General features: G+C 46.8%; 1 protein-coding gene across 1 annotated transcript in view; it reads left to right on the forward strand.

Annotated features, from left to right (window-relative positions):
- The window catches only part of rrp12 (ribosomal RNA processing 12 homolog), a 103,405-nt gene that overhangs the window by 42,762 nt on the left and 33,480 nt on the right, over positions 1-27,163 (forward strand). The window contains exons 14-19 of the mRNA XM_068053245.1: positions 3,843-3,985; positions 19,495-19,616; positions 19,748-19,812; positions 25,216-25,378; positions 26,038-26,192; positions 26,704-26,771. Of these exons, the coding sequence (XP_067909346.1) occupies positions 3,843-3,985; positions 19,495-19,616; positions 19,748-19,812; positions 25,216-25,378; positions 26,038-26,192; positions 26,704-26,771 (716 nt within the window). The remainder of the gene's footprint in view (positions 1-3,842; positions 3,986-19,494; positions 19,617-19,747; positions 19,813-25,215; positions 25,379-26,037; positions 26,193-26,703; positions 26,772-27,163) is intronic.

Below are 27,163 nucleotides of genomic sequence, written 5' to 3' on the forward strand. Positions count from 1 at the left end.
AAGCCCTGGTTAGACCACACTTGGAATATTGTGTTCAGTTCTGGTTGCCTCATTATAGGAAGGATGTGGAAGCTTTAGAGAGGGTGCAGAGGAGATTTACCAGGATGCTGCCTGGACTGGAGGGCATGTCTTACAAAGAAAGGTTGAGGGAGCTAGGGTTTTTCTCATTGGAGCGTAGAAGGATGAGAGGTGACTTGATCGAGGGGTACAAGATGATGAGAGGCATAGATAGAGTGGATAGTCAGAGACTTTTTCCCAGGGTGGAAAGGGCTATCACCAGGGGGCATAATTTTAAGGTGATTGGAGGAAGGTTTCGGGGAGATGTCAGAGGTAGGTTCTTTACACAGAGAGTGGTGGGTGCGTGGAATGCGCTGCCAGCGGTGGTAGTAGAAGCAGATACATTAGGGGCATTTAAGCGACTCTTGGATAGGTACATGGATGATAGTAGTATGAAGGGTATGTAGGTAGTTTGATCCTAGAGTAGGTTAAAGGTTCGGCACAACATCGTGGGCCAAAGGGCCTGTACTGTGCTGTACTGTTCTATGTTCTAACAGGAGGAGGAGGCTCCACAAATATTCCCACAGGGGACTTCAGCACATCCATGCAAAAGACAAGGCTGAAGCATTTGCATGCATCTTCAGCCTGAAGTGCCAAGTGGGTGATCCATCTTGGCCTCCTCCTGAAGTCCCCAGCATCACAGAAGGCAGTCTTCAGCCAATCTGATTCACTGCACAAGAAATGGCTGCAAAGGCACGGGCCCTGACAACATTCTGGCAATATTACTGAAGACTTGTACTCCAGAACTAGCCATGCCCCTAGCCAAGCTGTTCCAGTACAGCTACAACACTGGCATCTACCCAGCAATGTAGAAAATTGACCAGGTGTGTCTTGTGCACAAAAAGCAGAACAAATCCAACCCAGCCAATTACCGCCCTATCAGTCTACTCCCGATAATCAGTAGTGTGATAGAAGGGGTCGTCGACAGGGCTATCAAGCAGCACTTGCTCAGCAATAACCTGCTCAGTGACACTCCAGTTTTGGTTCCTCCAGGGCCACTCAGCTGCTGACCTCATTACAGCCTTTGTCCAAACATGGACAAAAGAGCAGAACTTCAGAGGTGATGTGAGAGTGACTGCCCTTGACAACAAAGCAGCACATGACCGAGTATGGTATCAAGGAGCCCTAGCAAAACTGAAGTCAGTGGAAATAGGGCAAAACTCTCCCCTGGTTGGAGTCATGCCGAGCACAAAGGAAGATGGGTCTGGTTGTTGGAGGTCAATCATCTCAGTCCCAGGACATCACTGCAGGAGTTCTTCAGGGTCGTGCCCTAGGCCCAACCATCTTCAGCTGCTTCATCAATGACCTTCCTTCAGTCATAAGGTCAGTAGTGGGGATGTTCGCTGATGATTGCTCAGCACCATTCGTGACTCCTCAGATAATGAAGCAGCCCGTGTCCAGATGCAGCAAGACCTGGACAAAATCCAGGCTTGGGCTAATGAGTAGCAAGTAACATTCGTGCCACACAAGTGCCAGGCAATGACGATCTCAAATAGAGGTAGAAAGATACTTGTTAAGCAAAGGGGTGAAAGGTTATTGGGGGTAGGTGGGAATGTGGAGTTGAGGTTACGATCAGATCAGCCATGATCTTATTGAATGGCGGAGCAGGGTCGAGGGACCAAGTGGCCTACTCCGAATTCGTATGTTCATATGTAACGAGAGAATCTAACCATCTCCCCTTGATGCTCAATGGCATTACCATTGCTGAATCCCCCACTATCAACTAGAAATTGAACTGGAACAACCATATAAATGCTATGGCTACAAGAGTAGGTTAGAGGCTGGGAATTCTGCAGCGAGTAACTCACCTCCTGACTCCCCAATGCCTGCCCACCATCTACAAAGCACAAGTCAGGAGTGTGATGGAATACTCTCCACTTGCCTGGATGGGTGCAACTCCAACAACATTCAAGAAGCTCAACACCATCCAGGACAAAGCAGCCTGCTTGATTGTCACCCCATCCACCACCTTTAACTTTCACTCCCTTCGCCACCGACGCACAATGGCAGCAGTGTGTACCATCCACAAGATGCCATAGAACCATAAAAAAATTACAGCACAGAAGGCGGCCATTCAGCCCATTGTGTCCGTGCCGGCCGAAAAAACTAGCTGCCCAATCTAATTCCACCAACTCGCCAAGGCTCCTTCGACAGCACCTACCAAACTCGCAACCTCTCCTACCTAGAAGGACAAGGGCAGCAGATGCATGGGAACACCACCACCTGCAAGTTCCCCTCTGAGCCACACATCATCCTGATTTGGAACTATATCGTTGCTCCTTCACTGTCACTGGGTCAAAATCCTGGTACTCCCTTCCTAACAGAACTGTTGGTGTACCTACACCCCAAGGACTGCAGCAGTTCAAGAAGGCAACTCAGCACCACCTTCTCCAGGGTAGTTAGGGATGCCCACTTCCCATGAATTAATTTTTAAAAAGCTGGAGAGAGGGCAGGGCCAGTGACAGGTGGTGAAAGCTTAGCCGGGAGCACATGCTAACTGTGAGCCAGATCTGGTTACTGAGCCTGATTTGTTTTTTAAAAAATGAGCCATACTTGCATTTCTGTAGCATATTTCATGATCTCAGTACATTCCAAAGGGCTTTACAGCCAATGCAGTACTTTTTGAAATGTAGTCACTGTTGTGACGGAAACCCCACATACCAAATGGAGATATTAATTTCATTGCGTGTAACTTTGCCTGAGATTTTGACTGGAGTAACTTTTAAAATGGAACAACTAGAAACCAAGATGGCCACTCGCATATGAAAAAACTAAAGAATCAGGCTGGAGACAGATGTGATTACGTAGCCTAGCCAGAATAATGGGGTGCTCTCTGATTCACTTATCTGGGTAAGCCTTGTCAATGGGGGTCGTCAAAAACCATCGACACCCATTGACTTGGAAAGAGCCAAACCTCCCCTACCAAGTATGTCAACAGTCTTGAATTTCAAAGATCATTCCGGAAGATGCTGATTCAAACACAAAGAGGTGGTCGCATCACATGACTGCTTGGGCCACTCCGGGGATTTGAGTGATGTCTCAGAAGTCAGACAGTAACTGAGATCCAACTAGGGAACATCTCTCCTCTCCCTCTCTCTCTCCAGTAGAGATCCTGAGAAGACTCAAGATGCAGCTGGTGGAAGATAAGTCTACAGATCCTTACAGACAGCAATCAGGGGACAAGGATTTTTCCACCTTCCGGAATCTGAGAAGCAAACCTGAACTGTGTGTGGCCCAGCGAGGACTTCAAGACTACAAATTCAACTAGGAACTTCAGTGTTTAAATTCCGTTTTTATTAAGGACTCTACTCCAACCTCTCAACTTTGTTTTTTTCCCTCTGTAATCTATTTGTGTGTGTGTGTGTGCCTCATGTGTGAATGTGAGCATGGATGCATCGTGTATTTTAGTAATTTTAACTGGTTCAGAGTGATAAGGATAATAAACTTACATCTTTCTTGTTTAAACTCAAGAAAACCTGTCTGATTGGTTCATTTGCATTTATATTAGAGGAACAGGAGCAAGTGCACACTGAGGGGGTAAGTTAAATCACTGTTAAAAAAGATAAAAATAGAAAGTGCTGGGAATATTCAAGTCTGGCAGCATCTGCAGAGAGAGAAGCAGAGTTAAGGTTTGAGGTCTGTGACCTTTTGTAAGGGGCGAAAGGGGAGCTTGAGACCCCCTTCCTCACTGCTGTAATATAGGAAATGCAGCAGCCAATGGAATTCCACAAACTGCAATGTGATAATGATATCCTGATTCTCTCTCTCTCTCTCTGTGTTTTCAGTGTCTGCAGGCTCTATGTGATCTACGAGAGACTCCACATTTCCCCTACACCAGGGAGCTGGAATGGGCAGTGGGAATGGCAGTGGAGAGCATGGGGCCGGAAACTGTTCTACAGGCGATCCCCCTACAGATCGATGGCACCGAGTGAGTGGTGTACTCCTGGGGAATGGAATTAATATCCATAGGATTAAAGGAGCAGTGGCAGTGTGGAAACAAAATTGGCTAAGAGTCAGAAAGCAGTGAATAGTTGTTTTTCAGACTGGAGGGAAGTATTTGTGGTGTTCCCCAGGGCCATAGCTATTTTTGAGGACACAGACTGGTGATGTGGGCAAACACATGGCGGAGGAAATTTAACATAGAGAATTTGGTGGGAAGAATGAGAAGAGGCAATATAAACTAAAGAATATAATTTAAAAGTGGGTGCAGGACTGGAGAGATCTGGAGGTGTAAGTACAACAAGCCTTTGAAGGTGGAAGGACAAGTTGAGAAGGCTGTTAAAAAAGCATATGGGACCTTAGTCTTTATTAATAGAGAAATAGCATACCCAAGCAAGGAATTTCTGCTAAACCTTTATAAATCACTGGTTAGGCTCCAGCTGGAGTATGGTGTTATTCTGGGCACTGTACTTTAGGAAGGATGTCAAGGCCTTGCAGAGAAAATGTACCAGAATGGAGCTATTCCGTTGGGATGGGCTTCACTTGAACCGAGCTGGAACCAGTGCCCTGGCCAATCACATAACTAGGGCTGTGGACAGGGCTTTAAACGAACAGAGGGAGGAAGAGTTCGGTTTAAGGGAACGTTAGAAATCCAAAGAGAGTGGTCAGGGCATCAGAACAGGATAGTGATGTGGGTAACTCCCACATCACTAAAGGACAGAGAGTTTAACAAACATTGTACATTGGCAAATAAAGTCATTGCAGGGAATAGAGGTAAAAAATGAAATTGACGTTCCTTTATCTGAATGCACGAAGCATCTGTAATAAGATAGATGAACTCGTGGCACGAATAGAGGTAAATGATCTAGATCTAATTGCCATTCCCGAGACATGGTTACAAGGAAATCAAGGTTGGCAAATAAATATTCCAGGGTACACAATATTTCAGAAAGACAGACAGAATGGCAAAGGAGGAGGGGTAGCCCTGATAGTAAAGGTTGACATAAGGACATTAATAAGAAGGGATCTGGTCTCAGAAGATCAGGAGGTCGAATCAGTTTGGGTGGAAATTAGGAATAGCAGGAGTCAGAAAACACTGGTGGGAGTAGTTTACAGGCCCCCTAACAGTAGTTATATTATTGGACAGAGCATTAAATGGGAAATTATTGGAGCATGTAAAAAAGGTAATGTATTAATTGTGGGGGACTTTCATCTGCATATAGACTGGGACAATCAAATTGGCAACAGTGGTTTAGAAGATGAATTTGTAGACTTCTTTCATGACCGTTTCTAGGAGCAATATGTTGTAGAAGCGACTAGGGATAAAGCTATCTTAGATCTTGTATTGTGTAATGAAGCAGGGTTGATAAGCAATGTCATAGTAAAAGATCCACTGGGAACTAGTGATCATAATACCATTGAATTTCATGTTAAATTTGAAACTGATACATTTCAATCACAAACAAGAATCTTAAACTTAAAGCCAATTACGAACGTATAAGGGGAGAACTGGCTAAGGTTAATTGGGTAAATAGACTGGAAGGTATGGCGGTAAATGAACAGTGGGAAACATTTAAAGAAAAATTCAAAGGGTTCAACAAAACTACATTCCGTTCAAAAATAAAAACTCGTCCAGAAAGACCCATCCGTGGCTCACTCAGGAAGTTAAGGACAGTATTAGACTAAAAGAAGAGGCTTACAATATTGCAAAAAATAGTAGCAAGTCTGAGGATTGGGAGTATTTCAGAAACCAGCAAAGGACCACCAAAAAGTTGATAAAAGGGGAAAAAATGGAATGAGAGTAAACGAGCCAGAAATATAAAAACAGTGTTACGACCAGGTGAGAAAGGTGTCTAGAGGTCTTTTACTGTCTTCATCTGGTCTTAAGGTAACAGGGTTTGATTTTTTAAACACAGTTTTGAGCTGCCCCTTGGTGGACCCTTGTTCAATTATAAGGCAAAGAAATGAGCACAAAACCAGGTTTTCTCTGGTTTAAAGAAGAAAAGTGAAATTTATTGAACCTTAAACAAACTCTAATTCGGTTAACGCCTACGGGTACACGCCGCGCCCCATGCTAGCATGCATATGCAATACGCACATGCAAATGGAGACATACGAATTAGGAGCTGGAGTAGGTCACTCGGCCCTTCAAGCCTGCTCTGCCATTCAATAAGTCCATGGCTGAACTGATTGCTCCACATTTCCACCTACCCAATAACCTTCCATCCCCCTTGCTTATCAAGAATATATCTATCTCTGCCTTAAAAAATATTCAAAGACTCTGCTTCCACCGCCTTTTGAGGAACAGAATTCCAAAGACTCACGATCCTCTGAGAGAAAAGATTTCTCCTCATCTCTGTCTTAAATGGACGATCCCTTATTTTTAAACAGTGAGTCCTAGTTCGGGATTCTAGACAAGAGAAAACATCCTTTCCATATCCACCCTGTCAACACGCCTCAGGATTGTTTATGTTTCAAAAAGACAGAAAAGAGCAGAAGGAAAAATAAAGTAAACAAGTTTTTACTGTTCTTCAAGCTCACTGTAGTCCTTTTGTAAGTAGTCTTGCTTTTCATTGGAGCCCAGTATTATTCTTAAACCTTGTTCATGTAGGAGACTTTTCTCTCTTGGGGTTCATGTGTCTTCAGTGGGTCTTCAGTTTTGTGAGAACGAGATGGGAGCAGCCAGGCAAGAGGTGTTCTCAGTCCAGGAGGAAAGAAGTTTTCTGCCCAAACTGTTGGTACAAATTCAAAAAACTTAGGTTGCCCAGCAGGTTAGTCATGTGACTAGCTGATTTGACCATGTCTGTTTGTGTATTCGGCCATCTTAGCAGTCAACCTGGAATGCGAGCTCCCCCACCTTCAATGTCTGGTGATCAACAGTCCATTGTGGGTTCAGTGTCAGGGCATGACAGCTTTGTCCTTCCAAACACCGTTTGTTAATAGTCCAGTAACAGTTTAAAATCAATGTTCATGACAAAATTAATGTGCCTCAGTCTTGGCAGATGGGGGCCCAGCATGACAACAGATTGTGAGAGCTTTTATAAGTGCATAAAAAGGAAGAGAGTAGCTAAAGTAGACGTTGGTCCGTTAGAGACAGAGACAGGAGCAATCATCATGGGGAATGAGGAAATGGCAGAGGCATTGAACAAATATTTTGCGTCTATCTTCGCAGTGGAAGACACAAGTTCCATACCAGAAATAGGCAGTAACCTAGGGGCTAAAAAGACTGCGAAAATTAAGGATATTGATAACAGTTGAGAAAAAGTATTGGAGAAACTTGGACTAAAATCTGACAAGCCCCTGGGACCAGATAGCCGACATCCTAGGGTTCTAAAAGAGATAACTGCAGAGATAGTGTATGCGCTGGCTATGATTTTCCAGAATTCCTTAGATTCAGGAATGGTCCCGTCAGATTGGAAGTTGGCAAATGTTACGCTGCTTTTCAAGAAAGGAGGTAGAAAGAAAACAGGAACTGCAGGTCAGTTAGCCTAACATCAGTCGTTGGGAAGATGCCGGAAACTATTATTAAAGAAGTCTTAACATTGCACTTGGGAAAGCATAGTATGATTAAAACATGTCAGCATGATTTTACTAAAGAGAGATCTTGGTTTGACAAAATAAATAAAAAAAATAAAATAAATATAAATGGTCGGCGCAGTGGTTAGCACCGCAGCCTCACAGCTCCAGCGACCCGGGTTCAATTCTGGGTACTGCCTGTGTGGAGTTTGCAAGTTCTCCCTGTGTCTCCGTGGGTTTCCTCCGGGTGCTCCGGTTTCCTCCCACAATAAAAGACTTGCAGGTTGATAGGTAAATTGGCCATTATAAATTGCCCTAGTATAGGTAGGTGGTAGGGGAATATAGGGACAGGTGAGGATGTGGTAGGAATATGGGATTAGTGTAGGATTAGTATAAATGGGTGGTTAATGGTCGGCACAGACTCGGTGGGCCGAAGGGCCTGTTTCAGTGCTGTATCTCTAAATCTAAAAAAATCTAAATCTAAAATTTATTGGAGTTTTTTGAGGATGTAACTAGTAGGGTAGATAAAGGGGAACAGTAGATGTAGTATACCTGGATTTTCAAAAGGCATTCGATAAGGTGCCACATAAAAGATTATTAGGCAAGATAAGGGCTCATGGTATTGGGGGTAATATATTAGCGTGGATAGAGGATTGGTTAACAGACGGGAAGCAAAGGGTGGGCATAAATGGGGCATTTTCAAGTTGGCAGGCATTGAATAGTGGGGTGCCGCAAGGATCAGTGCTGGGGCCTCAGCTGTTTACACTCTATACTAATGACTTGGCTGAAGAGACAGAGAGTAATGTGTCTAAGTTTGCTGATGATACAAAGTTTGGTGGAAAGGTAACCTGTGGGGAGGATGTAGGGATGCTACAAAGCGATATCGACATGTTAAATGAGTGGGCAACAAGATGGCAAATGGAGTATAATGTAGGGAAATGTGAAGTTGTTCACTTTGGTCGTAAAAATAGAAAAGCAGAATATTTTCTAAAAGGTGTGAAACTGTTAAGTGTTGATGTTCAGAGAGACTTGGGGGTACTCGTACAAGGAACGCACAAAGTTAACATGCAGATGCAGCAGGCTATTAGGAAGGCAAATGGCATGTTGGCCTTTATTGCAAGGGGATTGGAGTAACGGAATAAAGAAGTCTTCATAAAATTGTACAGGGCTTTGGTGAGACTGCACCTGGAATACTGGTACAGTTTTGGTCTCCACATTTAAGAAAGGATATACTTGCACTGGAGGCGGTGCAGTGAAGATTTACTAAATTGCTCCCTGGGATGAGGGTGTTGTCCTATGACAGAAGGCTGAGTAATTTGAGCCTATATTCTCTGGAGTTTAGAAGAATGAGAGGAGATCTAATTGAGACATACGAGATTCTGAAAGGGCTTGATAGAAACTGAGAGATTGTTCCCACTGGTCAGGGAATCTAGAACACGGGGACACAGTCTCAGGATAAAGGATCAATCATTCAGGACTGAGATGAGGAGAAATTACTTCACTCAAAGGATTGTGAATTTTTGGAATTCTCTACCCCAGAGGGTTGTGGATGCTCCATCATTGAATATATTTAAGGCTGGGATAGATAGATTTTTGGTCTCGCAGGGAATCAAGGGATATGGGAGCGGGCAGGAAAGTGGAATTGAAGCCCAAGATCAGCCATGATCGTATTGAATGGTGGAGCAGGCTCAATGGGCCGAATGGTCGTCTTCTGCTCCTATTTCTTGTGTTCTTCCAGGAATGAGAGCGTTCAGTTCTGTGATGAGACTGAAGAAGCTGGGGTTGTTCTCCTTAAAGGATAGAAGGTTAAGAGGAGACTTAATAGAGGTGTTCAAAATCATGAATGTTTTGATCAAGTAAATAAAGAGAAACTGTTTCCAGTGGCTGAAGGGTCAGCAACCAGAGGGACACAGATTTAAGGTGATTGACAAAAGGAGAGGCTGTCTTGCCCTCACTCTCTCCCCTCCTCCTCCAATCACTGTCCCCTCATTCCCTGTAATCACTGTCCCGTTCTCCCCCCCCCCCCCCTCCCCCGTCATCTCCCCATCCCCTCCAATCACTGTCCGCTCATCCCCTCCGATCACTGTCCCCCATCAGCTCCCCGTCCCCTCCAATCACTGTCCCGCGTCACCCCCCCGTCCCATCCAATCACTGTCCCCCGTCACCTCCCCGTCCCATCCAATCCCTGTCCCCCGTCTTCTCCCGTCCCCTCCAATCACTGTCTCCCGTCCCCTCCAATCACTGTCTCCCGTCCCCTCCAATCACTGTCTCCCGTCCCCTCCAATCACTGTCTCCCGTCCCCTCCAATCACTGTCTCCCGTCCCCTCCAATCACTGTCTCCCGTCCCCTCCAATCACTGTCTCCCGTCCCCTCCAATCACTGTCTCCCGTCCCCTCCAATCACTGTCTCCCGTCCCCTCCAATCACTGTCCCCCGTCACCTCCCCGCCCCCTCCGGCCGCCCTCCCGCCCCCTCCGGTCGCCCTCTCCCTGCCCATCAAACCTGCTCTGCCATTTAATATGATCATGCCTGATCAACCACTTAAATGCTTTTTTTCTCCCACTATCCCCATATACCTTTATGTAATTGGTATGTAGAAATCTGTCAATCTCTGCTTGAAACATACTAAGTGACCGAGCTTCCACAGCCCTCTGGAGTAGAGAATTCCAAAGATTCACAATCCTCTGAGTGAAGAAATTCCTCCTCATCTTAGTCTTAAATGGCCCACTCGTTATTCTGAGACGGTGTTCCCTGGTTCTAGACTCACCAGCCAGGGGAAACATCCTATCTACATCCACCCAGACATGCCTTTTAAGAATTTTGTAAGTTTTAATGAGATCACCTCTCATTCTTCATACCTCCTATATTCCTGTCTAAATCATGAATGTACACTACAAACAGCAAGGGTCCCAGCACCGATCCCTGTGGTACACCAGTGGTCACAAGCTTCCACTCTCAAAAACAACCCTCGACCATCACCCTCTGATGTTAGACTCACCGGCCTGTAATTACCTGGTTTATCCCTACTACCCTTCTTGAATAATGGTAACATGTTCGCAGTCCTCTGGTACCTCTCCTATGGTCAGAGAGGATTTGAAAATTTGTGTCAGAGCCCCTGCAATCTCCTCCTTTGCGTCACATAACAGCCTGGGATACATCTCATCTGGGCCTGGGGATTTATCCACTTTTAAGCCTCCTCCCTTTCAATGCTAATATGTTTAAGTATATCACAATCCCCTCCCTGATCTCTACATTGTCCTTCTCCCTAGTGAACACAGATGAAAAGTAATCATTTAAAACCTCACCTACATCCTCCGGCATCACACACACATTGCCACTTTGGTCCTTTAATGGGGCCCTACTCTTTCCCTGGTTATTCTCTTACACTTAATATACTTATAAAATGCCTTGGGATTTTCCTTTTATCTTGTCCACCTGTGTTTTTTCATGCTCCCTTTTCGCTCTCCTAATTATTTTAACTACCCCACCCCCCTACACTTCCTATACTCCTCTAGTGCCTCTGCTGTTTTCAGCGCTCTGAGTCTGCCAGAAGCCTCCTTTTTTTCCTTATCCAATCCTCTATATCTCTTGATATCCAGGGTTCCCTGGACTTATTGGTCCTATCCTTCACCTTAACAGGTACATGTTGGCTCTGAACTCTCACTATTTCCTCTTTGAATGACTCCCATTGGTCTGAGGTAGACTTTCCTACAAGTAGCTGCTCCCAGTCCACTTTGGCCAGATCCTGTTTTATCATATTGAAATCGGCCTTCCCCCAATACAGAACCTTTATTTTCGGCCCATCTTTGTCCTTTACCATAACTACCTTAAATCTTGGAGTTATGGTCGCTATCCCCGAAATTCTCCCCCACTGACACTTCTACCACTTGTCCTGCTTCATTCCCTAAGATTAAGTCCAGTACTGCCCCTTCTCTTGTAGGACTTTCTACATACTGGCTCAAAAAGCTCCCCTGGATGCACTTTAAGAATTCCGCCCCCTTTAAGCCTTTTGCACTAAGACTATCCCAGTTGATATTGGGGAAGTTGAGATCTCCAACTATTATTACCCTATTATTTTTACACCTCTGAAATTTGCCTACATATCTGCTCCTCGATCTCTCCCTGACTGTTTGGAGGCCTGTAGTAAACTCCCAGCCAAGTGATTGCCCCCTTTTTGTTTTTAAGTTCTACCCATATCGCCTCATTTGAGGAACCATCTAAGATATCATCCCTCCTTACTGCAGTAATTGACTCCTTGATCAATAGTGCAATAACACCTCCTCTTTTACACCCCCTGCCCCCCATCACGCCTGAAGATTCCCTACTGCCACTCCAGGAATTAGTCTGGCGAAACTCCATTGCACTCCCTCTATGGCCTGAGATAAGGAAACCAAAACTGTGCACAATGCTCCAAGTGTGGTCTCACCAAGGCTCTATACAATTGCAGTGAGACTTATTTACTCCTGTACTCAAAACCCCTTGCGATGAAAGCCAACATACCATTTGCCTTCCTAATTGCTTGTTGCACCTGCATGCTAACTTTTAGTGAGTCATGAACAAGGACACCCAGATTTTTTGGACACTTGCAAACCTCTCACCATTTGAGAAATACTCTGTCTTTTTGTTTTTTCCACCTAAGTGGATAACTTCACACTTATTGAAATTATATTCCATCTGCCATGTTCTTGCCCTTCACTTAGCCTGTCCAAGTCCCCTTAAGCCTCCTTGTGTCTTCCTTACAGTTTACATTCCCATCTGATATTGTGTGATCAGCAAATTTGGAAATATTGCATTTGGTCCCCACGTCCAAATCGTTGATATAGATTGTGAACAACTTGGCCTCAGCACTCATCATTGCTGTACCCCACTAGTAACGGCCTGCCAGCCTGAGAATGACCCATTTATTCCTACTCTCTGTTTATCGTCTGTTAACCAATTCTCAATCCATGCCAGTATATTTTTTTATTCGTTCATACGATGTGGCCGTCGCTGGCTCAGACAGCATTTATTGCCCATCCATAACTGCCCTTGAGAAGGTGTTAATGAGCCGCCACCTTGAGCCGCTGCAGTCCATGACGGGTAGATAAACCCACAGTGCTGTTAGGATTTTGACCCAGCGACAGTGTAGGAGTGGCGATATACTTCCAGTGTTGTTGAAGCTGCACCCATCCAGGCAAGTGGAGAGCATTCCATCACACTCCTGACTTGTGCCTTGTAGGCTTTGGGGAGTCAGGAGGTGAGTTACTCACCGCAGGATCCCTAGCCTCTGACTTGTTCTTGTAACCATTGTATTTATATGGCTACTCCAGTTTCTGGTCAATGGTAACCCCCCAGGATGTTGATAGTGGGGGAATTCAGCGATGGTATTGCCATTGAATGTCAAGGGGAGATGGTTAGATTCTGTCTTGTTGGAGATGGTCATTGCCTGGCACTAGTGTGGTGCGAATGTTACTTGCCATTTATCAACCCAAGTCTGGATATTGTCCAGGACTTGCTGCATTTCTACACTGACTGCTTCAGTATCTGAGGAGTCGTGAATGGTGCTGAACATTGTGCAATCATCAGTTAACGGCCCCAAAGAACAGCGCGGGAACAGGCCATTCGGCCCTCCAAGCCTGCGCCGATCTTGATGCCTGCCTAAACTAAAACCTTCTATACTTCCGGGGACCGTATCTCTCTATTCCCAACCTATTCATGTATTTGTCAAGATGCCTCTTAAACGTCATTATCGTACCTGCTTCCACCACCTCCCCTGGCAGCAAGTTCCAGGCACTCACCACCCTCTGTGTAAAGAACGTGCCTCGCACATCCCCTCTAAACTTTGCCCCTCTCACCTTAAACCTATGTCCCCTAGTAACTGACTCTTCCACCCTGCGAAAAAGCTTCTGACTATCCACTCTGTCCATGCCGCTCATAACTTTGTAAACCTCTATCATGTCGCCCCTCCACCTCCGTCGTTCCAGTGAAAACAATCCGAGTTTATCCAACCTCTCCTCATAGCTAATGCCCTCCGGAGCAGGCAACATCCTGGTAAACCTCTTCTGTACCCTCTCCAAAGCCTCCACGTCCTTCTGGTAGTGTGGCGACCAGAATTGCACGCAATATTCTAAGTGTGGCCTAACTAAAGTTCTGTACAGCTGCAGCATTACTTGCCAATTTTTATACTCTATGCCTCGACCGAAGAAGGCAAGCATGCCTTCTTGACTACCTTATCCACCTGCGTTGCCACTTTCAATGACCTGTGGACCTGTACGCCCAGATCTCTCTGCCTGTCAATACTCCTAAGGGTTCTGCCATTTACTGTATACTTCCCACCTGCATTAGATCTTTCAAAATGCATTACCTCGCATTTGTCCGGATTAAACTCCATCTGCCATTTCTCCGCCCAAGTCTCCAACCGATCTATATCCTGCTGTATCCTCTGACAATCCTCATCACTATCCGCGACTCCACCAACCTTGGTGTCGTCCGCAAACTTACTAATCAGACCAGCTACATTTTCCTCCAAATCATTTATATATACTACAAACAGCAAAGGTCCCAGCACTGATCCCTGCGGAACACCACTAGTCACATCCCTCCATTCCGAAAAGCACCCTTCCACTGCTATCCTCTGTCTTCTATGACCGAGCCAGTTCTATATCCATCTTGCCAGCTCACCTCTGATCCCGTGTGACTTCACCTTTTGTACCAGTCTGCCATGAGGGACCTTGTCAAAGGCTTTACTGAAGTCCATATAGATAACATGCACTGCCCTTCCTTCATCAATCATCTTTGTCACTTCCTCAAAAAACTCAATCAAATTAGTGAGACACGACCTCCCCTTCACAAAACCATGCTGCCTCTCGCTAATAAGTTTGTTTGTTTCCAAATGGGAGTAAATCCTGTCCCGAAGAATCCTCTCTAATAATTTCCCTACCACTGATGTAAGGCTCACCGCCCTATAATTTCCTGGATTATCCTTGCCACCCTTCTTAAACAAAGGAACAACATTGGCTATTCTCCGGTCCTCTGGGACCTCACCTGCAGCCAATGAGGATGCAAAGATTTCTGTCAAGGCCCCAGCAATTTCTTCCCTTGCCTCCCTTAGTATTCTGGGGTACATCCCATCAGGCCCTGGGGACTTATCTCCCTCAATGCTTTGCAAGACACCCAACACCACCTCCTTTTTGATAATGAGTTGACTGAGACTATCTACACTCCCTTCCCTCAGCTCATCGTCCACGAAGTCCTTCTCTTTGACCTTCACTTCTGACCTTATGATTGAAGGAAGGTCATTGATGAAGCAGCTGAAGATGGTTGGGCCTAGGACACTACTCTGAGGAACTCCTGCAATGATGTCCTGGAGCTGAGTTGATAGACCTCCAACAACTACAACCATTTTCCTTTGGGCTAGGTATGACTCCAACCAGTGGAGAGTTTTCCCCCTGATTCCCATTGACTTCAGTTTTGCTCGGGCTGCTTGATGCCGTACCCAGTCAAATGCTGCCTTAATGTCAAGGGCAGTCACTCTCACCTCACCTCTTGAGTTCAGCTCTTTTGTCCATGTTTGGACCAAGGCTGTAATGAGGTCAGGAGCTGAGTGGCCCCGGCAGAACCCAAACTGAGCATCAGTGAGCAGGCTATTGTTAAGCAAGTGCCGCGTGATAGCACTGTGAATGACCCCTTCCATCACTTTACTGATGATTGAGAGTAGACTGATGGGGCAGTAATTGGCCGGGTTAGATTTGTCCTGCTTTTTGTGTACAGGGCATATTTGGGCAATTTTCCACATTGCTTGGTAGATGCCAGTGTTGTAGCTGTACTGGAGCAGCTTGGCTAGGGGCACGGCAAGTTCTGGAGCACAGGTCTTCAGTACTGTTGTTGGAATGTTGTCAGGACCCATAGCCTTTGCAGTATCCAGTGCCTTCAGTGGAGTGAATTAAATTGACTGAAGACTGGCACGTGTGATGCTGGGGACTTCAGGAAGAGGCTGAGATGGATCATCCACTCAGCATTTCTGGCTGAAGATTGTTGCATATGCTTCTGCCTGATCTTTCACACTGATGTGCTGGGCTCCCCCATCATTGAGGATGGGGATATTTGTGGAGCCTGCTGTTCCAGTTTGTTAATTGTCCATCACCATTCACGACTTGTGGCAGGACTACAGAGCATAGATCTGATCTGTTGGTTGTGGGATCACTCAGCTCTGTCTATCGCATGCTGCTTGCGCTGTTTGGCACGCAAGTAGTCTTGTGTTGTAGTCTTACCAGGTTGAGACCTCATTTTGAGGTATGCCTGGTGCTGCTCCTGGCATGCCCTCCTGCACTCTTCGTTGAACCAGGGTTGGTCCCCAGATTGATTGTAATGGTAGAGTGGGGGATATGCCGGGCCATGAGGTTACTGATTGCACATGAGTACAATTCTGCTGCTGCTGATGGTCCACAGCGCCTCATGGATGCCCAGTTTTGCATTGCTAGATCATTCAAAATCTATCCCATTTAGCACAGTGGTTGTGCCACACAACACGATGGAGGGTATCCTCAATGTGAAGGCGGGACTTTGTCTCCGCATGGACTGTGCGATGGTCACTCCTACCAATACTTTCATGGACGATGCATCTGCGGCAGACAGATGGGTGAGGACGAGGTCAAGTATGTTTTTCCCTTTTGTTGGTTCCCTCACCACCTGCCGCAGACCCAATCTGGCAGATATGTCCTTTAGGACTCTGCCAGCTCAGTCAGTAGTGGTGCTACCGAACCACTCTTGGTGATGGACATTGAAGTCCTCACCCAGAGTACATTCTGTGCCGTTGCCACCCTCAGTGCTTCCTCCAAGTGGTGTTCAACATGGAGGAATAATGACTCATCAGCTGAGGGAGGGCAGTAGGTGGTAATCAGCAGGAGGTTTCCTTGTCCATGTTTGACCTGGTGCCAGAGTTAATGTTGAGGACTCCGAGGGAAACTCCCTCCCGACTGTATACTAATGTGCCGCCACCTCTGCTATGCTGTTCTGCCAACGGAACAGAATATACCCAGGGATGGTGATGGTGGTGTCTGGGACATTGTCTATATGGTGTGATTCAGTGAGTATGACTATGTCAGGATGTTGCTTGACTAGTCTGTGGGGCAGCTTTCCCAACTTTGGCACAAGCCCCCAAATGTTAGTAAGGAGGACTTTGCAGGGTCGACAGGCCTGGGTTTGTCCTGGTCGTGTCTGGTGTCTAGGCTGATGCCGAGTGGTCCATCCAATTTCATTCCTTGTTGACTTTGTAGTAGTTTGATACAACTGAGTGGCTTGCTAGGCCATTTCAGAGGGCATTTAAGAGTCAATCACATTGCTTTGGGTCTGGAGTCACATGTAGTCCAGACCAGGTAAGGACAGCAGGTTTCATAGGAACATAGGAGCAGGAATAGGCCAGTCAGCCTATAAAGCCTGCTCTGCCAGTCAATATGATCATGGCTGATCAACAACTTCAGTGCCTTTTTCCTAGACTATCCCCATATCCCTTTAAGACATTGGTATTTAGAAATCTGTCAATCTCTGCTTTAAACATACTCAATGGCTGAGTTTCCACAGCCCTCTGGCGTAGAGAATTCCAAAGATTCACAACCCTCTGAGTAAAGAAATTTCTCCTCATCTCTGTCCTAAGGGCCTTTATTTTGAAATTGTGTCCCCTGGTTCTAGACTCCCCAAACAGGGGAAACATCTTAGCTGCATCTACCCTGTCTATCCCTTTAAGTATTTTGTAGATTTCAATGAGATCACCTCTCATTCTTCGAAACGCCAGAGAATACAGGCCCAGTTTCCCCAATCTCTCATCATAGGACAGTCCCACCATCCCAGGAACAAGTCTGGTGAACATTCGTTGCACTCCCTCTATGGCAATAATATCCTTCCTCAGGTAAGGGGACCAAAACTGCACACAGTACTCCAGGTGCGGTCTAACCAAGGTTCTATATAATTGAAGCAAGACTTCACTACTCCTGTGCTCAAATCCTCTTGCGAGAAAGGCTAACATACCATTTGCTTCCTAATTGCTTGCTGCACCTGCATGTTAGCTTTCAGTGACTTATTGACAAGGACACCCAGGTCCCTTTGTACATCTACACTTTCTAATCTCTTACCATTTAAGAAATACTCTGCACATCTATTCCTCCTACCAAAGTGGATAACCTCACATTTTTCCACATTATATTCCACTAAGTCTGTCCAAATCCCCTTGAAGCCACTTTGCATCTTTCTCACAACACAAACTCCCACCTAGTTTTGTGTCATCCACAAACTTGGAAATATTACATTTGGTCCCCACATCCAAATCATTGATATATATTGTGAACAGCTGGGACCCAAGTACTGATCTTTGCAGTGCCCCATTAGTCACAGCCTACCAACGCAAGAATGACCTGTTTATTCCTACTCTCTGTTTTCTGCCTGTTAACCAATCCTTAATCCATGCCAGTATATTACCTCCTATCCCATGTGCTTTAATTTTGTTAACCGCCCTCCTGTGGAGGCTTTATCAAAAGCCTTCTGAAAATATCCAAGGACACCACATTCACTGGTTCTCCTTTATCTATGCTGCAAGTAACATCCTCAAAGAACTCCGATAAATTTGTCAAACATAATTTCCCTTTAACACACTGGGATGTAGACCATCTGGTCCAGGGGATTTATTAACTGTCAATCCAATTAATTTTTCTGAGTACTACCTCTTTATTAATACTAATTTCTCTCAGTTTCTCATTTTCACAAGTCCTTTGGTTCCCTCATATTTCTGGGAGATGTTCTGTATCTTCCTCCATGAAGACAGACACAAAGTAATTGTTTAGTTTCTCCATTATAAATTCTCCTGTCTCCGACTGTGATGGACCCACATTTGTCCTTGCTAATCTTTTCCTTTTCAAATACCTGAAGAAGCTTTGGTCATGGGCATTTAACCACTGATCAGACACTCACTCTCCATTCATTCTTTGTCCATTCTTGCCATTTCCCTGCAATTCCTCACGTAAATACAGAAGGCGATTACAGAATATAAACACGTTTGCTAAGCAAGCGTCCTCGTAGATGTGAAGTCTCCATACTCTAACTGAGGTATGAGATTGTTGTGTAAAGGTATTCGGGATCTGGTTCAGAGGTAAATCGGGTTGAGGTACAAATCAGGCATAATTTAATTGAGTGGCAGGACAGGCTTGAGGGGCTGAATGGCCTCCTTCTGTTCCTGTGTAACAGGCTCGAGGGGCTGAATGGCCTCCTCCTGTTCCTGTGTAACAGGCTCGAGGGGCTGAATGGCCTCCTGCTATTCCTGTGTAACAGGATCAAGGGGCTGAATGGCCTCCTCCTGTTCCTGTGTAACAGGCTCGAGGGGCTGAATGGCCTCCTGCTGTTCCTGTGTAACAGGATCAAGGGGCTGAATGGCCTCCTGCTGTTCCTGTGTAACAGGATCAAGGGGCTGAATGGCCTCCTCCTGTTCCTGTGTAACAGGCTCGAGGGGCTGAATGGCCTCCTGCTGTTCCTGTGTAACAGGATCAAGGGGCTGAATGGCCTCCTCCTGTTCCTGTGTAACAGGCTCGAGGGGCTGAATGGCCTCCTCCTGTTCCTGTGTAACAGGCTCGAGGGGCTGAATGGCCTCCTGCTGTTCCTGTGTAACAGGATCAAGGGGCTGAATGGCCTCCTGCTGTTCCTGTGTAACAGGATCGAGGGGCTGAATGGCCTCCTGTTTTTGTGTTCCTTTAGGTTGTACGAGTGACAATTGTGTTCCATCTGCAGCAATTCCAGAAGCAACACTGTATCCAGTGGAGGGGGGGGGTGGGGTGAGGCCTCAGGCATTTGTGTGCTGGCGGGGAGCTGGGGAAGACTGGTGGGGGGGTGCGGGGAGGCGTGTGCTGGGGGTAAGGGTCTGTTCTGCAGACCGCAGCTGCCTGGTGTCTGTAATATTTGGAGTTCGAACGGTGTTTGTGTTGTACCTACTGAATAGCTCCATCTGACATGTCTTTTATTTTAGGGAGAGATTCGACTTCCCTCGGAGCTGGCTCGTTCCCGTGATCCGAGACCACGTAAAAAACACAAAGCTTGGCTTCTTCAACCAATACTTCCTGCCTTTGGCAGCGAATCTCAAGAACAGAGGTATCATGCAGGGTGAGGGGGTGGAAGGGGAGTGGGGAAGGCAGTGGGCGGTGAGAGAATGGGGAATTCTGGCTTTGCTCTCGGTTCCAGCCTGTGTTCGGGTACTGAGCTGATTCTCTTTCTCTCTGTAGCTCTTGAACTTGCTCAGTCTGGCCGGCCCCTTGAAGCTAAAATTTATGAGACGTTGCAGTGGCAGGTAAGGCCCAGCAGGTGGACCTAGTGAGAGCCATGAATTAATATCGAAAGGGAGGGACTTTTTTTTTGTTTGCTCGGGGATTGTGGACATCATTTATTGCCCATCCGTAATTGCCCTTGAGAAGGTGGTGGTGAGCTGCCTTCTTGAACCGCTGCAGTCCATTTGGGGTAGGTATACCCACAGTGCTGTTAGGAAGGGAGTTCCAGGATTTTGACCCAGCGACAGTGAAGGAACGGCGATATAGTTCCAAGTCAGGATGGTGTGTGACTTGGAGGGGAACTTGCAGGTGGTGGTGTTCCCATGTATTTGCTGCCCTTGAGGTGGTAGAGGTCACAGGTTTGGAAAGTGCTGTCTAAGGACCCTTGGTGTGTTGCCACAGTGCATTTGTAGATGGTACACACTGCTGCCACTGTGCGTCAGTGGTGGAGGGAGTGAATGTTGAAGGTGATGGATCAAGCGGCCTGCTTTTTTCTCAATGGTGTCGAGCTTCTTTAGTGTTGTTGGAGTTGCACCCATTCAGGCAAGTGTGGAGTATTCCATCACACTCCTCACTTGTGCTTTATAGATGGTGGACCGGCTTTAGGCAGTTGGAAGGTGAGTTACTCACCGCAGAATTCCCAGCCTCTGACCTGCTCTTGTAGCCACAGTATTAATGTGGCTGGTCCAGTTCAGGATGTTGATAGTGGGTGATCCAGCGATGATAATGCCATTGAATGTTGAGGGGAGACGATTAGGTTCTCTCTTGTTTGTGATGGTCACATTGCTTGGCACTTATGTGGTGTGAATGTTACTTGCCACTCATTAGCCCAAGCCTGGATGTTTTCCAGCTCTTGCTGTATGTGGGCATGAACTGCTTCATTATCTTGTTGAGGATGGAACTGAACACTGTGCATTCATCAGTGAATGTCCCCACTTCTGTCCTTGTGTTGGAGGGTAGGTCATTAATGAAGAAGCTAAAGATGGTTAGGCTGAGGGCACGACCCTGAGAAACTCCTGCATTGATGTCCTGAGGCAGAAATGATTGGCCTCCAACAACCACAGCCATCTTTCTTTGTACGAAGTATGACTCCTGCTGCTGTAGAGATTTTCCCCGATTCCCTTTGATTAAAACTTTGCTAGGGCTCCTTGATGCCACAATAGGTCATATGCTGCCTTGATGTCAAGGGGAATCACCCTCGCCTTACCTCTGGAATTCGATACTTCTGTCCATCTTTGGACCAAGGCTGTAATGAGGTCTGGAGCCGAGTGGCCCTGGTGGAACCCAAACTGAGCATCACTGAGCAGGTTATTGTTGTTTAAGTGCTGCTTGGTTGCACTATCGGTGACACCATGCATCACTTTGCTGATGATTGAGAGTTGACTGATGTGGCGGTAATTGGCCGGGTTGGATTTGACCTGCTTTTTGTCGACAGGATATACCTGGGGGAATTTTCCACATTGCTGGGTAGATGCCAGCATTGTTGCTGTGCTGGAACAGCTTGGCTAGGGGCACGGCCAGTTCTGGAGCACAGGTCTTCAGTACTGCTGCTGGAATGTTGTCAGGGCCCATAGACTTTGCAGTATCCAGTGCCTTCAGCCGTTTCTTGATATCACGCGGAGTGAATCAAATTGGCTGAAGACTGGCATCTGTGATGCTGAGGACCTCAGGACGAGGCTGAGATGGATCAAGCACTTGGCACTTGTGGCTGAAGATGTTTGCAATTGTATTTTGCACTGACATGCTGGGCTCCACCATCATTGAGGATGGGAATATTTGTGGAGCCACCTGCTCTGTTTTGATGTTTAATTGTCCACCACCATTCACAACTTGATGTGGCAGGACTGCAGAGCTTAGATCTGATCTGTTGGTTGTGGGATCGCTTAGCTCTGTCTACAGCATGTTGTTTCTGCTGGTTTAGCATGCAAGTAGTCCTGTGTTGTAGCGTCACCGGGTTTTCATCTCATTTTGAGGTATGCCTGGTGCTGCTCCTGGCATGCCCTCCTGTACTCTTCATTGAACCAAGGTTGGTCCCCTGGCTTGATGGTCATGGTAGAGTGGGGCATATGCTGGGCCATGAGGTTACAGATTGTGGTTGAATACAGTTTTGCTGCTGCTGATGGCCCACAGCACCTCATGGATGCCCAGTTTTGAGTTGCTAGATCTGTTCTGAATCTATCCCATTTAACACAGTGGTAAGAGTTAAGTCAATCGTCATGTTGATGAGCCACTCTGAGTGACGGACACTGAAATCTCCCACCCAGAGTACATTCTGTTCCCTTGCTGCTTAGTGCTTCTTCCAAGTGGTGTTCAACATGGTGGAGCACTGATTGGTCAGTTGAGGGGAGGGGCGGTAGGTGGTAATCAGCCGTCCTATGAGACAGGACATACCCAGGGATGGTGATGGAGGAGTCTGGGATATTGGCTGTAAGGTATGATTCGGTGAGTATGACTATATTAAGGTGATTGGCATGAGGAAAACCTTTTTTATGCTGCGAGTAGTTAGGGTCTGGAATGCACTGTGTGAGAGTGTGGTGGAGGCAGATTCAATCATGGCTTTCAAAAGGGAATTAGATAATTAACTGAATGATAAAAATTTTGAGGGCTATGGTGAATAGGTGGGGCAGGTGGGACTAGCTGAGTAGCTCTTAGAGATGCTGGCACAGACACAGGAGGCTGAATGGTGTCCAATGGTGTAACCATTCTATGATTCTATTCTAAGATATTTAGACTCCCTGGGAGTGTTTGATGGGATAGTGTAGAGGGAGCTTTACTCTGGATCTAACCCCGTGCTGTACCTGTCCTGGGAGTGTTTGATGCGGACAGTGTAGAGGGAGCTTTACTCTGTATCTAACTCCGTGCTGTACCTGTCCTGGGAGTGTTTGATGGGGACAGTGTAGAGGGAGCTTTACTCTGTATCTAACCCCCGTGCTGTACCTGTCCTGGGAGTGTTTGATGGGGACAGTGTAGAGGGAGCTTTACTCTGTATCTAACCCCCGTGCTGGACCTGTCCTGGGAGTGTTTGATGGGGACAGTGTAGAGGGAGCTTTACTCTGTATCTAACCCCCGTGTTGTACCTGTCCTGGGAGTGTTTGATGGGGACAGTGTAGAGGGAGCTTTACTCTGTATCTAACTCCGTGCTGTACCTGTCCTGGGAGTGTTTGATGGGGACAGTGTAGAGGGAGCTTTACTCTGTATCTAACCCCCGTGCTGAACCTGTCCCGGGAGTGTTTGATGGGGACAGTGTAGAGGGAGCTTTACTCTGTATATAACTCCGTGCTGTACCTGACCTGGGAGTATTTGATGGGGACAGTGTAGAGGGAGCTTTACTCTGTATCTAACCCCGTGCTGAACCTGTCCCGGGAGTGTTTGATGGGGACAGTGTAGAGGGAGCTTTACTCTGTATCTAACCCCATGCTGTACCTGTCCTGGGAGTGTTTGATGGGACAGGTAGATAAGTCCCCAGGGCCTGATGGGATCTACCCTAGAATACTGAGGGAGGCAAGGGAAGAAATTGCTGGGGCCTTGACAGAAATCTTTGCATCCTCATTGGCTACAGGTGAGGTCCCAGAGGACTGGAGAATAGCCAGTGTTGTTCCTTTGTTTAAGAAGGATGGCAAGGATAATCCAGGAAATTATAGGCCGGTGAGCCTTACTTCAGTGGTAGGGAAACTATTAGAGAGGATTCTTCGGGACAGGATTTACTCCCATTTGGAAACAAACGAACTTATTAGCGAGAGACAGCATGGTTTTGTGAAGGGGAGGTCGTGTCTTACTAATTTGATTGAGTTTTTTGAGGAAGTGACAAAGATGATTGATGAGGGAAGGGCGTTGGATGTTGTCTATATGGACTTTAGTAAAGCTTTTGACCAGGTCCCGCATGGCAGTCTGGTGCAAAAGGTGAAGTCACACGGGATCAGAGGTGAGCTGGCAAGATGGATACAGAACTGGCTCGGTCACAGAAGACAGAGGGTAACAGTGGATGGGTGTTTTTCTGAATGGAGGGATGTGACTAGTGGTGTTCCGCAGGGATCAGTGCTGGGACCTTTGCTTGTTTGTAGTATATATAAATGATTTGGAGGAAAATGTAGCTGGTCTGATTAGTAAGTTTGCGGACGACACAAAGGTTGGTGGAGTTGCGGATAATGATGAGGATTGTCAGAGGATACAGCAGGGTATAGATCGGTTGGAGACTTGGGCGGAGAAATGGCAGATGGAGTTTAATCCGGACAAATGTGAGGTAATGCATTTTGGAAGGTCTAATGCAGGTGGGAGGTATACAGTAAATGGCAGAACCCTTGGGAGTATTGACAGGCAGAGAGATCTGGACGTACAAGTCCACAGGTCACTGAAAGTGGCAACGCAGGTGGATAAGGTAGTCAAGAAGGCATACGGCATGCTTGCCTTCATCGGTCGAGGCATAGAATATAAAAATTGGCAAGTCATGTTGCAGCTGTACAGAACCTTAGTTAGGCCACACTTAGAATATTGCGTGCAATTCTGGTCGCCACACTACCAGAAGGACGTGGAGGCTTTGGAGAGGGTACAGAGGAGTTTTACCAGGATGTTGCCTGGTCTGGAGGGCATTAGCTATGAGGAGAGGTTGGAAAAACTCGGATTGTTTTCACTGGAACGACGGAGGTGGAGGGGCGACATGATAGAGGTTTGCAAAGTTATGAGCGGCATGGACAGAGTGGATAGTCAGAAGCTTTTTCCCAGGGAGGAAGAGTCAGTTACTAGGGGACATAGGTTTAAGGTGTGAGGGGCCATGTTTAGAGGGGATGTGCGAGGCAAGTTTTTTACACATAGGGTGGTGAGTGCGTGGAACTTGCTGCCAGGGGAGGTGGTGGAAGTAGATACGATAACGACGTTTAAGAGACATCTTGACAAATATTTGAATAGGAAGGGAATAGAGGGATATGGGCCCCGGAAGTGCAGAAGGTGTTAGTTTAGGCAGGCATCAAGATCGGCGCAGGCTTGGAGGGCCGAATGGCCTGTTCCTGTGCTGTACTGTTCTTTGTTTGTTCTTTGACAGTGTAGAGGGAGCTTTACTCTGTATGTAACCCCATTTTTAAAATTTATTTATTTATTTATTTTTTTAACCCCGTGCTGTACCTGTCCTGGGAGTGTTTGGTGGCGACAGTGTAGAGGGAGCTTTACTCTGTATCTAACCTCCGTGCTCTACCTGTCCTCGGAGTGTTTGGTGGCGACAGTGTAGAGGGAACTTTACTCTGGATCTAGCACTGTGCTATACCTGCCCTTTGAGTGATGGTCAAGTGCCACAGGGACCTTTGGGTGTAGTGATGGGTGGTACTTTGCTGCCTTTACTCACGACATTAAGACTGGTGCTCCGCTTCTCCTGGGTGTTCCCTGTACTCAGGCCATAGGCCATTTATTAATCACTTTAACGTTTTCATTTTATTTAGATTTGGACTATGCTTCCAGGATTCTGCACTAAACCCACGGACACAGTAGTGGCGTTTAAAGGTATTGCGAGGACCCTGGGTATGGCCATCAGTGACCGGCCAGACCTTCGACTCACCATCTGTCAGGCTCTCCGCATCCTGGTCAGCAGAGGGTGTGAGAATGGTGAGTTGCAGCTTCAGGATTGGAGATTTTACCTAGACAAACACTGCAGGTGCTCTGTTTAGTTTAGTTTAGAGATACAGCACTGAAACAGGCCCTTCGGCCTGCCGAGTCTGTGCTGACCATCAACCACCCATTTATACTAATCCTACACTAATCCCATATTCCTACCACATTCCCACCTGTCCCTATATTTCCCTACCACCTACCTACACTAGGGGCAATTTATAATGGCCAATTTACCTATCAATATGCAATCCAATCCTGATCTGTTTCCAGACGCAATCCAAACCATGTCCAATCCTGACTATTGTCAACTGGTCTTTCTGGGAGCGTTTTGCTGGTTCTAAATTGTGAGCTTTATATTCCCAGGTTGGAGCTGCTGTACCTGTGGAACTTTGCAGGCCGCTGTATTCTGTCTGCAGAGACTCAGATAGCATTTACCGGGAGAGCTCCACCCTGGCCTATCGCATCAACCGGGAGGAAGCTCAGACTGTGCACCAGGAAGAGTTGCTCTGGTGGTTTTGGGTTGAGGCAGACTATGGGGGAGTGGGACACTTGTACTCATTGTAATGGGAGCTATTGAGCTGCACAGCCTGGGAGGGACGGATCTTGTGTCTGAGTGGATATCAACAATTGTCATTTGCTTTTTATTCTTCCAGAGACAGACAGGGCTGAAGTGAGTCGATTTGCCAAGAACTTCCTGCCAATCCTGTTTAATGTGTATAGCACAGAGCCACCCAGTGGGGAGACTACAGCCTATAGGCTGCCCATACTGGACACAGTCAAAGCATACCTGACACTAGCTGACCAACAGGTGAGTTCATCAATGTGGGCCTGGAAAGATCAGAAACGCTTGTCTGATATGGCTGATTGTAGACTCTGATTGTGAACAACTTTCTGGGTTCAGTCTGTGACTGAGCCTCGCGCTCGCACTCTGGTTCCTGACCTCGCCCTTTGAGCCTGGAATGAGGTGAATCATCTAACGAGGTGAGGTTTGTCAATGTATCTGCCCAGGGGTTGATGCTGTCACTGAGCACAAACTAATATGTTGCACTAAAATAAAAGTAAAATACTGCGGATGCTGGAAATCTGAAATAAAAACAAGAAATGCTGGAACCACTCAGCAGGTCTGGCAGCATCTGTGAAAAGAGAAGCAGAGTTAATGTTTTGGGTCAGTGACCCTTCCGAAGAACGGTCACTGACCCGAAACGTTAACTCTGCTTCTCTTTTCACAGATGCTGCCAGACCTGCTGAGTGGTTCCAGCATTTCTTGTTTTTATTTAATATATTGCACTGTTGGCTAATTTTCTGCTGATGTTTGACAGCTGGTGTGTGGATTCCTGGACAAGGCCAGTGAGAAGCTGAAGAATTCAGAGGGTTCAGAGTTCACACGGTAAGGAGAGCACCACTAAGAGGCAGAGCCTGTGACAGTGGGCAGAAACCCAGGACACGGACGGGGCGCAGGGTCCCAGGACACGGACGGGGCGCAGGGTCCCAGGACACGGACGGGGCGCAGGGTCCCAGGACACGGACGGGGCGCAGGGTCCCAGGACACGGACGGGACGCAGGGTCCCAGGACACGGACGGGGCGCAGGGTCCCAGGACACGGACGGGGCGCAGGGTCCCAGGGCGCTGACCAGGCATATGGGTATTGTGAGGGACACGTTTTCTGACTTCATGCTATTCAGTCATAGAGCCATAGAGTTATACAGTGCAGAAACAGGCCCTTCAGCCCATCGTGTCTGTGCTCGCCATACAGCACCCAACTATTCTAATCACATATTC

This window comes from Heterodontus francisci, chromosome 20, assembly GCF_036365525.1.
Source record: "Heterodontus francisci isolate sHetFra1 chromosome 20, sHetFra1.hap1, whole genome shotgun sequence".
NCBI classification, from domain to species: Eukaryota; Metazoa; Chordata; class Chondrichthyes; order Heterodontiformes; family Heterodontidae; genus Heterodontus; species Heterodontus francisci.